The 12873-nt window shown below is 35.3% G+C and overlaps 1 protein-coding gene across 2 annotated transcripts; it reads right to left on the reverse strand.

The window, feature by feature from the left end:
* Positions 1-729: 729 nt before the first annotated feature.
* Positions 730-11417, reverse strand: LOC105231610 (circadian clock-controlled protein daywake). Of its 2 annotated transcripts, none has more exons than XM_049447959.1 (7): positions 11195-11417; positions 10687-10988; positions 7129-7247; positions 6926-7047; positions 1523-1656; positions 1258-1410; positions 730-1166 (listed from the first exon to the last, which is right to left on the reverse strand). In XM_049447959.1, exons 2-7 carry the CDS (start codon positions 10760-10762, stop codon positions 1012-1014), a joined length of 759 nt encoding a protein of 252 aa, XP_049303916.1. In that variant the 5' UTR covers positions 10763-10988; positions 11195-11417; the 3' UTR covers positions 730-1011. The 2 variants fall into 2 exon arrangements, with proteins under 2 accessions (XP_049303916.1, XP_049303915.1); XM_049447958.1 differs by having other exon boundaries at positions 10687-11081.
* Positions 11418-12873: the final 1456 nt, after the last annotated feature.

The raw sequence follows: 12873 nt of genomic DNA on the forward strand, positions 1-12873 counted from the left end.
CGCATATCCTTTATAACAATAACAATGTGTGTGGTCAGTGCTCCGAGTCATAAAATACAAATTTTAGTGCATTCTTAAAAATTATATTAAAAGTACAAATCTCAACGACTCAGTGATCAGCTTTTATGTCAACTGTGCTGTGTGTGTGCGAGCGTGTGTGAGTGCGCAACAGTCGACGATCACTCAGCAACGCCTTCGTGCCAATACAATGCACACTTTTATTCGCAACGAGATTGTTTACTCGAATTTCGAAGATTATGCGTTGACAGTTGATATGAAATTATGGTAATTTCGGTTCACATCACACATAGAATGGCACACGTACTGTAATCTAGTTGAAAATATCACTACATGTCCAAAATTAGCGAGATATTAATTACTACGCTTTTTTCACTCTTTTCTATCTTTAACCCGCATACTTACCATACACTTCTCAGTAACAACTTACCTAATGCGTTGTGCTATTAATTTCAATATATAGTATGTATGTATATATATCTCAGTTGTATCTACTATGTACTTATTTATAATTATGTTTGTATAACTTGCCGCAAAGAAATTGTGAAATCAGTTAGGTTTAAGTACGCTTTACCACATATTCATGAGTTCTTGAAAAGGCCGATTCTCGTGCAACTGCACGGTTTTCAACGAGCTTACGGTTTTTCTAAATAATTTATATATTTACTCGTATTTCTAATAAGTAGCATGTGCGAATAAAAAACTCGTGTCTAATATATAAGTAGTAAATTACATTTATTTGTAGAACTGTAATTTTCTTATAATCGTGCGAACGCTGAATATTTGTTTCGGTTATTTTATTTTGTCGCTTAGTGACAACTTTAGTTCTAAACGATTACCTTTAACTATCTTAAATAATTTATTGAAATAAATAAGTGTGACTAATTGCTAATAGTATAAGAATACATTAAATTACCGCTAAGCTAATTAACTGATAAGTGTTGGACTTTTTTTTGTAATTTAAGCGAATATGCGTTACTACCAACGCAACCACTAATTCAAATTGATCCATTGGTCGAGCGGTATTTTAGCGAATATCCGATCCATGAAGTTGCGTATGACGAGCGTGAGTTTTGTGCGTAGCGCCGGTTTCATTTCCTTCAGCAGCTCCTGTGCATTGGAATTGATGAAGAGATTCAATGCGGCCTCTATAAAGAGAAAGAGGGCAAACGTGTTAACACACAATTCACACATATATTGACAGTATAGTTTAACAACGACGACTCGTGCTATACTCACGTATCACTGTGTTGTCATTAGCAATATTATCCACACCCATTTTTATTTCCTTTACATTGAAATCCATTTTAACCTGATCGGCTGTTAGGTATGTGCGTCCATCGTCAGCCAAATTGGGTATGGCTTTGAAGTAAATTTTTGCTTTGACGCCATCTAAGGTAAAAATCAATATAATAAATTAAAATGTTTTTTTGTTTTTAAATAATTATGAAAATGTAAAAATAGCATAAATATAAAATTGAAAAGTATAAAACGTGACGCTCACCATATTCGCCCCAATAATCACCAGCACCTGAGGCTTTCACCAAAATCAAGACGCCGGTCGAGCGGTATTGCGAACGCACTTTAATGTGTGGAATTTCGCAAGTCAACTGGAATTGTAGAGTCTCCAAATCGGAACTGTAAGAGGAGAAAATGGCGTAATATTTATAAATAATCGGAGAGGAGAGAGATGTGTTTATGGAATGACATATTGAAAATATTGCTGGATTGAAATAAATATTAATTAATATTTGCCCACAACTTTTGCTATTGAAAAGAAGCTGTAGCGAAAGAACTCAGAAGAAAGTGGCTAAATGCCAAATGGTATTTCGAAAGGCTTGTCATCAACAAAAATTCGTTGTTCTTCTAACTCGTACGATAAGTACCAATATACTCTAACAGTGCTAGATTGCTTTCTGCAACGAATATTTCTTTGATCACAGACGAAATGGCGAAAAGGGTGGCTGAATTTTGATTATATGCGGGTTTTATAGGTAAGCATACCTTAAAAGCTTCGACTAGATGAACTTTTTATCACAAATATAGTTCTAGAGTCAAAAAATACTTTACTTATTCATGAGATATGACAATAGCCGCCGGTTATACTCTTTCACGATCCATTCCTGAATGGATGTGTATAACGGACTCCAATGAGATTAGTTTTTATAGTCTGAACAAGCTTCCCATGAAGTTTGTAACACCCAGAAGGAAACTTCGGAGACCCTATAAAGTGTATTGATTGATAAGCGAGGAATGCACTGCGACCTTAAGATCCAGCAAATTGATAAAGTCCAATATGCTGCTGAATTGATCTGAAATCTTACACACGTCCTATTTTCCTTTAGAAACTACACATTTGTCAGAATCGCTGAAATCGGACCCTTATAGCATATATGTAGCTGGAAAACTATTTTATTTGTCAAACTATCTTGACAAAATTTGGCACATATTATTTTCCAAGACAACTTTTCAATCTCCGAAAAAATTGTGCAAATCAGACCACAATAGCCTATAGCTGTCATACAAACTAATCAATCAAACTGTAGATAAATATTTTTTTTTTTATGCAGTAAAGGGTATTAAAACATCGGTGCAGCCGAAAATAGCGCTTCTTCTAGTTTGCTATTGCTCTCCAGCTCCCTTCTTCTGAGTTGTTACGTTCTAGAATAGGTGATTTTAATGATTTAACGTCTGCATACTATAGTACCTAGATATAAACCAATTAATTTAGTCCAAAACACATTACTTATAATAAAACACTAAAATCATAAATCGCTTGCTCAAATATCGGTATTTGATATCAAAATATTTAGTATATATTATATTTACATACAACTAACAGTTGCCCACTTATTAGCACTATTCAAGTCCAGTTGCAAAGACTTGAGCTTCACCGTATACCATGACCTAAGCCATATTGACTTGGCCTAGTGAATGGCAGTCGTACATAACAATTTCATTTGGCATGTCAATGTTTATCAACCAAACATACATACACATATAAATATAAACAAACGCATGCCAACAAAAGAAGCGACGCTGGCCAAATTTGTTGGCGCTGTACTCTTCACCTTGATATAAATTGGCAAAGTAGCTGTTTCCATACAACAAGCACTATGTAAACTAGACATACCAACTGATGGGTGCAAAAAAAAACGGTTGCATGCAACTTCAAGTCGCACCAAAAAGTGCTAAGCAAATGACAATTTAGCAAATTTCTCAATTGGCTGCAGCCAGTCGACGACGACGCTGCAGCTAAAGGCGTAAACGAGTTAAACATTTAACGCTTTTAACCTTGAATGCAGCGCAACACCGGCGTTGCAAGTGTTTTTGGTGTTCCTATTCTCATGTGTTTTTGTGTGTATTTACATGCTATGTTTTTACTCAAAGTCCACACAAAGTAGCAATCAGCATTTATGTAATTTCCAAGCAACATCTTTTGATTCTATGCACATCTACACACTTAAATACATATATGTATATAGAAAAGCGTTTATGCATGTGTTGTCCGATTTCTAGTTCGCATGCGAACATGTGTAAATGTACTGGTTTGTGCTCACAAATCATTTTAATGTCTAATTTACTACACGCGACGGTCGTTAATGGCAGCAGGCGCAGCGTAAACAAAATTTGGCCGCTGAGCTTCAGTTTGCGATGGCGTATGATAAACATTGCATACGCTGCCATAAGCACCACTACACTCGTATGTATGTATGTGTGTATGAAACTGGCTACCACATTTTTAGCCGCACGACTGCAGGTCTACATATGGAAGTTCTGTACATTTACATATATATGTACATTGATATGTAAACCAGCAATAAGGAAAACGAATAGTTTATTAGCGAAGTCGGCACAGTGGTCCAGCACAAGTGTGACTAGGTTTGAGTTTCTTACGGCGAGTTTACGTGTAAATATGGTATGTACAATATTTGAGTAGCAGATTTTTTTGAATAAATATCTATATTTTTTTTTAAATAAATATCTTCATATAAAAGCTTCACTCAGTCAGAGGTTGAAATAGAAAATCTGTAGCCTTAGCGTTATGAAATTGCGTTGATTAAGACATTGCACCAGTCAGAAAGTGTATCATCACATTAGCAATAGCTTCAAGCCTCCTCCTGCATATTAAACTTGTAAGTCCGATCACTGCGCAATCGCCGGAAACTGCAAGGCTTCTGCAGAGGCACCTTTCCCCAATTTCAGCCGACTAGAAACGAGTCGGTGTTTCGATGTCTGCTTGCGTTCTGTTATTGGACCTCCAGTGAGCTCAGCAAGCGCTGGAACCAGAACTTAAGAGACTCCGACATTTTTTTAAACTAGAATGAACTTTAGGGTATACTTTCAACTACTGACTCTTAACCAAGTCAATATCGCCGCAATTGTATGTATTCTGACTACTATTCATTAAGATCACACGCGGTGTGCCTAAATATTCTTGCGGACGCTCTTTTCCAAAGCTCTATAGAGGAAGACCAGATTGAATCATTTTGTCACTTCCTTTTCTATTGTCCGGCTTCTACGAGACTGCAATTGAAATATCTCGGTAGAAGCTAACCGTCTTAACAAATTTGTGATAAGCTGAACAAGCTTCCTGTCCAATCTGTCTAAATGAGATTAATCGTTTTAGAACAATCTTACGACTTAACCTAACTTAACCTAACTAAGAAGTCATAACTTCGAAGTCGTAGATAATTTCGTTTGTCTTGGAATCAGCATCAACACCAACACCAACAACAGCTTCAGCCTCGAAATCCAACGCAGAATATCACTGGCTAACAGATGCTACTTTCGACTCAGTAGGCAATTGAGAAGTAAAGTTCTCTCTCGACGAGCAAAAACAAAACTCTATAAGTCAGTCTTTATTCCCGTACTGCTTTATGGTGCAGAGGCATGGACGATGACAATATCTGATGAGCCGAAGTAGCGCGTTTTCAAGAGAAAAGTTCTGCGATTTTGCTGGCTAAGTCATGTCGTCCGAGTGGATGAAAACACTTCAGCTCTGAAAATATTCGACGCAGTACCCGCCGGGGGAAACAGAGGAAGAGGAAAAAGATGGAGAAGAATCTGGCTACACTTGGAATCTTCTACGGGCCCAAATAGCGAAAAAGAAGAACGACTGACTTGACTATAACCGATTAAGCGGTGTCTATGCCAACCAAGAAGAAGAAGATAGATTATGTGAGCGAAACGGATTGTGAAAGTTTGTTCGATCAGCTTTTAAAATGTTTTCGATGGTTCTAACCATACCAGTATAGAAAGTAAGTAACAGCTGTAAATAACATAACATTTGACCTTGCCTCATGATTGACCGTAGAGTTAATGACAAGCCGACAAAGTCCGAATAGCTTCATAACATTACAGAGTTCATTAAAAAGTTCAGAAATAAAATGTTCGATATAAATTAATGGGTTTGAGTATTTCAGCAAAATATTATAAAAATTACCAATTATTACACGTTGTTCGTGGGTCGGAATAAGGAGGCAGTTAATGTATACTATAAATGTATATTATTTTCAAGGTACTAACCCCTTTATTTTAATTACGTATTATTTATATTAGCATTATTTCATATTCTATTATTATACAATATTATTAATGGTGATTGTCATATCAAAAGTAGGGTTCAAGTGCTTTGCTGAACTCTCGGTGGTTATAAAATCAACTTTTACGCCGATTTGATATTTGAATGGATCTCATAGTATATTTATATGTATATACTGGTACATTAATTGCCTTTAGATTCGCTTTCCATGTTTAGAATGTTTATCGATTCTTTTTCTAGGGAATGTAGTATTCAATACATTTTTAAAGCCGCTTTTAGCTCGAAAGCCGCTCGGTAGATTTCACTGAAATGCTTGAAAAGATGAAAAACCAATACCTAATCGAAGAATTTTTTTAATTTCGATTTTTTTTTTCGAAAATCTGAAAAAAATTTTATTGTTTTCAGAAAGAAAGCTTTAATCAAGCCCTAGATGATTTTGGATGAACCAGTAAGAATTAGTGATGATCATCACATAGAGCTTCGGTTGAAACTGGTTTAAGACAAACAGCCATTACTTTAAAAATTCAAGGCAAGTCGACCCTTATATAATGATGCCATATTTTTAGTTTTATAAAAAAAAATACTGCCAAAAAAGACAAAACTTATTTCAAATATTAATATTTTCATTTCTCTGACTACACCTAACCCATAATGCATCTAAGTAATGTTTTAATACTGTTATGCGTCACTGTGCATACTTTAAAGTTCTATGTATATTTTGTTAGACGCCTGAATCCCGATTCTTGTTCAATATTCCCGTCATTGAGTTCTATAAAAGTTCGATAATTATTAAATACTTTTTCTCTACTACATTTTTTCAAAATTTTTTCACTAACAATAAAAAAAAAATCAGTAAAAATACCCCAAGACTTTTTTGACAACCTCATATGTACTTAGAGAGAATTTAGATATTGCTTTCAAAGACGGTTGAGAGATCGTTGAAGATATACCTCATTCTGGACGACCTCTCGACTGATGACCTCTTCAACTAATGGAAAATATTAAAAAAGTCAAGAATATGATGCTTGAAAATCGTCAGGCAAGTATTAGAGAGATGGTAAGAGAGCTCGACATCTCTCACGAGTCCGGATGAATGATTTAGATGGATATTTTGGGTATGAAACTAGTGACAAAGAGGTAAATTTCTTATTTTTCCGAGTCTAATTGCTGGGTGATGCCTTTTCTAACTAGTTCATCTGCTTCACAGTTACCAAAGTTATCACTATGTCCTGGAACCCATTGCAAGTTTATCGTGCAATTAAGTATAGTCTACATATAAATAATTATTACCAAATATTTGTTTGCCAGCATATATTTGCAAGCCTGGTGAATTTATAGTTTCAAATAATCTCTTATACTCACCGCACATTTGTTACAGTTATATTACTAACACCGTATGCTTGTATATTACGGAAGAGAGCACGATAACCGTCCGGCCCGCTGCCCAGCACAATACCAATCTCATCAATGATAACCGGTTCGATCTAAGATTACATAAACACAAATAGTACACAATTGATGATGCAGCAATATTTGGTGGTTGTACATATTTTCCCGATACTTACATCATAAATATCCAGCTCAGGTACGCCCTGGCGCAAGTAATGCACCAATTTATTGCCACTGTCACGCAGGCATTCGTTAATGTATTCCTCATCGCGCGGGCACTGTTGAAGGAAATAGGCTGAAAATCGAAACACAAAACAAGTTCTAGTAAAAAATTCAGTGAGAATAAAGAAACGTTAAATGAAATTAATATACCCTACACAGTTGCATTTTATAATGCTGAAAGTTAAAAAGGTGTCAAGGTTATCTTGATTTTGAACGATCGGTTTATATGACAGCTATATGCTATAGTGGTCCGATCTGCACAATTTGTTCAAGGATTGCAAGGTGGTCTCGGCTAATAATTTATGGCAAATTTCTTGAAGTTATCTCGTCAAATAAAAGCTATAAGTGAAAGTGTCGAGTCTGAGAATGATGCTCTGAGATTGTAGCGTTGTCTATGATAACAATGTATAAAGATTTTCTTGAAGATATCATGTACTTTTTCATTAAAAAAATTGATTTGGTTCGGTCCGTCTGCTTGCATTTATTTTGTTCAGCGTTGAGCCACATTTCTGGCTCAATGGGTATGTAAGCAAGCAAAGTTTCCGAACGCTTTTTTTTGGCGAAGAGCAACCCGAAGCGATTCATGAGCTGACATTTTATACAAAAACAACGATTTCTTGTAGATTGTGAGCCGATTAATCGTCCATATTTCTTCAAAAATGATGTTGGCGAGAACATAACCGCCATGATAACCGACTATTTGATGCCTGGAATTGAAGCTCATGATTTCAGCGACATTTGGTTTCAACAAAACGACGCCACTTTGCATGAATCAATGGATTTATTGAGAGCACACTTCGTTGGGCAGATAATTTCACGTTTTGGGCCAAACGATTGGCTACCAAGATCGTTTAAAATCTTACCGTTAGACTTTTTCCTGTGGGGATATGTCTATAGTCTATACGGACAATCCCGCTTCGATTCATACGTGTCATTCGCCAGTGGCCAGTCGACATGAGTCATCGAAAATTGGACACAACTGATAGACCATCTGAGACGTAGCAGCGACCAACATTTGCAAGAGATAAACTTCAAAAAATGAATGCCAAAGAAAGTTCTTTCGAATGATAATAAACGTTGCCCAATAAATTTGAAGCTTTTGTGTTTTTTCTTAAAAAAAAGCTCGAAATCACCTTTTGTATGGAAAAATTTAATACACCCTGTTCAGGGCATAAAAATATAATAAACTGCTGCACCACTTAATTGATGTTTTGACTGCACAAAATAACGGTTATGAGCACTAAAACGCAAACACGGTCGCAAATTACTCATACACTAACAATGCACACGAAATAAATTTTCATACGACGAAAAACGAAATACGACAAACAACAAGATTTGCTGTTCCATAATAGTAAAAACTTAAAATCATACATGCGCTTAATTGAAAAACGATTAATAGAAAAGCGCAATAAAGCAATAATTTAATGCCCACAAATATTAAGTACTTCATAACATTATTGGCTTTTTGCGATGTTTTTTTTTAAGCTTGCAAGCAGTTTCGTATAATTAAGTAATTTGTGCGCATGGAATGAGCTTTGACTTTAATTCTGGGTATTTGACAGTTGTTGCTGTTATATGTTCATTTGTATGTAAAACTATTTGTATGCAGAATAATGACACAACGTTTTTCTGCAGCACAAATATTAAAGATTCACACTATTAAACAATAAAAATGTTGTCTTTGAGAATAACCTACTTTTATTATGCATAATGTATAGTGAGGTGATATGTTACAGTGATGATTTAGGGATCGTACTTTTTTAGGAATACAAGTATTTTGGCACACAGCGTTCAGTGAAGGTCGTGATGGCATCGAAAACTCGTCTTTCATAGAATTCCCGTCATTAAAAAACTTATTTTATTTATTATCTTATTAAATTCTATAACATGTCTAAAATACTGTCCTAAATTCTTAAGTTGAACCGAGTAATAGTTTTGGAGATACAGCCTTTAAAAGTGGCGCGCGAGGGCAGCTATACTACTGTGATCAAACTGAAAGTTGAATTTAGTCCATTTCATCTCCTTCAAAGTGGTTACTTTCCCCTCCCGCTGCAATACACTTATGCCAACGAATTTTCCAGTCATCATTGTACTTAGAAAAATCCTCCGTCGTGATGGCCTTCAGAGCGTTCTTCGATTCAGTTTTTATATCCTCAATTGAGTCAAAACGGTGTTCTCGGAGTGAAGGTAAATCAGGTGACTTACCGTATCGACGCGTATCTCAAATATCTCTACATCTCTTATTTATCGACCCAACACATATTGGTTAATCTTTCGGGTATGAATCCTGTCAATGCTAGACTCGTAACAAAATACCTAAATCTGCCAAAACGATGTGAAGTAAATTTCGCACAAGAGATGCTTGGGTGGGTTTATGAATATGTCGTTGAAACTGTCCAACAATCTACGGAATGTCAGTCCAAAAACGAGCCAAAACAGCAAAAACTGAAATCCACTGAAGGTACTGAAAGTCATCCCAGCCGATTCGAGTAACGAGTGTATGAAAAATTGGACTGAAAGTTGGTATGCTTGTATTGGGTAAAGCACGTTTTTTGGATTCGATAATAAAAATTTTCATTAAAATACCGGAAAGTGCATGTTTTATGCCAGTCCGGGTCAAATTTGATCCAATGTATTTAGTAGATTTGATATAATTAGTAGATTAGATTAGATAGCTCTAGGCCAATAATCGAATAGTTTTTACCAGTTAATAACCACATAAACGGTTATAAACCAGATATACGAATAACTCGAATAATCGGGTTTCAAATTATTCGAATAATTTTAAGAGCTCTAGTATATATGAATATATATTTTACACATTTGTTAAAATTTTATCCGAAAAGCCGGTTATGATATAATATTGGTTAGTTTTTTTTTATTACATACTATCTATGAAAATTCTATAAAGCCTTACTTAAAAAGCCCAATATCTCGAGAATTAGTAATGATAGCCATTTTGACCTTCGATCTTTTTTATAGCAAATAAAATTTCCTACAAGTTTGCACATTTCTTTTATAGCTCTTTTCATTTACGAGATATATACGAAAAAATGCGAATTTCATGGAAAAATCAGGTTTAGAGCTCCGTACTACCTCGCTGGTGTGTGTTTCGACTTTGCCGCAAAGGGCACTTTTATAGAGTGTTCAATCCCGATGAATATGTGTCTTAAGTCAAAGCGATGCCATAAAATGCCTCTGAGCTGTACAAATTTAAAGATAAAAATCACGATTGTCGTGTATTTTCAACGGAAAATTTTTACATGCCCTCGTCCAGTCCTTAATGTTAATATTAAGGGCTCAAATTTTCAAGGAATTTTTTTAGGGTATTTCCAACGAAATTTGATGATGGGATTGAAAAAAATTAATAGTTCAAAAAACACATAATAAATATACATATGTACATAACTTCTCAAAATTACTTCGTTCATGTACAAAATATGATTTTTTTTTATTTGAGGCAACACTTCGGAGCCAATTTTTAGGTAAAAAATAAGTTTAACACTTACGTTGCACATCGTCCTGAGCATTTGTTGCAATCCAGCTGATTAGTGTTAAAATCGAAATCAAACCGAGTTTAAACATATTTATAGACTTTATTTTCAACGTGCGGAAAGTAAAAGTGTTGGCTCTTTGTCAGCGGAGAAAAAAACGCACAAAACTAGTTAACACCTCTTGAAGAGTGATCCCAATTAGCACCGCTTCAAAGTGTAACGTCTTCACTGATATTAGTGTCGTTAATGTGTCTCTCTAGCGATCGTTGCCAGCGAAAGTGCAATAAAACGCAGCTGGCGTTCGGTTTAACAGAACACTTAAATAATAAACAATAATTTCACTTTGAGACACGAAACCGTGGCCTTTCTACGAGGGCCAATATTGACAACAACAAAAAAACAAAATATCACTGGAATGTAAGCAGCAGGAAAATTAGGTCAAGACTCAAAGCAAAAAGCGTAACACACAACAAAAAATAAATTAGTACGTATGTATTTATATAATATATAGGTATTTATATACCATATATATAGGCTTCAAGCGCTCTCAACGTTAGTTAGACGAACGTAAGAATTAATGTAATGAAACACACACACGTGCGGCTACTCCAATTTAAATTTTCTACTTCGAACTTTTTTATATTTTCTTTTTTTTTATAATATATTTTTCCTTTCTTCGTCGTTCGTCGGAGATTCGCGGCAGCGTACAACTTTCACGCGGTTTCGGCCACAAATGAGCTCAAACTTTGTCGGCCAAGGTGTTTTAACCAGGTTGTGTTGCCAGAAGTACCGAGGCAAAAGTGTCCATCCATTATGTGTGCGGACGACGGCAGCAAAAGAAATGAAGAAAGCCAAAAAAGAAAAAGCAATAAAAGTGCGCGAGCAGAGAAAGCAAATTTGTATGCTGCAGTGGGGCACAATGGCACAATACATAAGCAAGAATTTACGCATACACACGTACCTGTGTGTGTATGACCAACAGTCTTTACCAACAAGTTAGAATTAAGCCAGAAGAGCCGAAAGTGTAGAGCACAAAAATGTTGAAAGTAAGCAAAGAATGGCTAGGCGCAAACAGGCATATGTAGGAGTGAGTGTATGTGCGTGTATATATTTACGCATGCTTGTATAGTATATGGTATGGCTGTTTGACCACTTTTGGTACAAAAACAACCACAAAAAAATATTAATAAAACCTTCAGCCGAACCATAACATAACTGAGCGCATCTTTAAGCACAACAATGACAGCGGCACAAAAAAATCTGCAGCAACACACAAATAACAACAACACATGCAATTCTTAACTTGTATGCGCAACTTACCTTTTATGCAGCATCTCTGCCTCGCAGATCCTCTCGGTGCATAAAGTTGGAAATGTAGAAATGTTTGCATAAAAAGCACATATTTATGCTTACATACATTTGTACTTGTAGAGGCGCAAATCCATTAACTTGGTTCGCGACAAAGACCAATGGAATGGGAGTTCCCTCGCAGCATTCATGCTATAATAATTAAGCGTATGTTATGGCAACAAAAAATGCATGTATGTATGTATGTATGTATAAGAAGTGTTGTCAACAGAACATTAAAATAATAACTACAAGTACAAAATTCGTTATACCGTCAGTGGTAGTGCTTTGACAGCATTACTGTATGCATTTTCTAACTTAGTTAAAGTATGGAAGGATTTTTTAAATAAAACAAAAAAAAAAATTAACTTCGGCACACATACAGAATCTATGATTTGATGAAAGGATATAAAACTATCATTAATTTGATTTAGAATAAAAAAGTTTTTCATATAACGACTTCATTTTGACGATCAATTTATATGACAGCTATATGCTATAGTGATCCAATCTGATCAATTTGTTCAGATATTATAGGGTTAGCTTGGAGAATAATCTGTGCAAAATTTCGTGAAGATATCTCGTCATATAAAAAAGTTTTCCATACATAAATTTCATTTTCATCGATCAGTTTATATGACAGCTGTATGCTATAGTGATCCGATCTAAACAATTCTTTTGGAAACTATAGCCTTGTCTTAAACAATAATCTGTGCCAAATTTCGTGCAGATATCTTGTCACATAAAAAAGTTTTCGATACAAGGATTTCATTTTGATCGGTCAGTTTGTATGACAGCTATATGCTATAGTTATCCAATCTGATCAATTTATGCAGAGATTATAGGGTTGGTATG

Source organism: Bactrocera dorsalis, chromosome 2 (genome assembly GCF_023373825.1).
Source record: "Bactrocera dorsalis isolate Fly_Bdor chromosome 2, ASM2337382v1, whole genome shotgun sequence".
NCBI classification, from domain to species: Eukaryota; Metazoa; Arthropoda; class Insecta; order Diptera; family Tephritidae; genus Bactrocera; species Bactrocera dorsalis.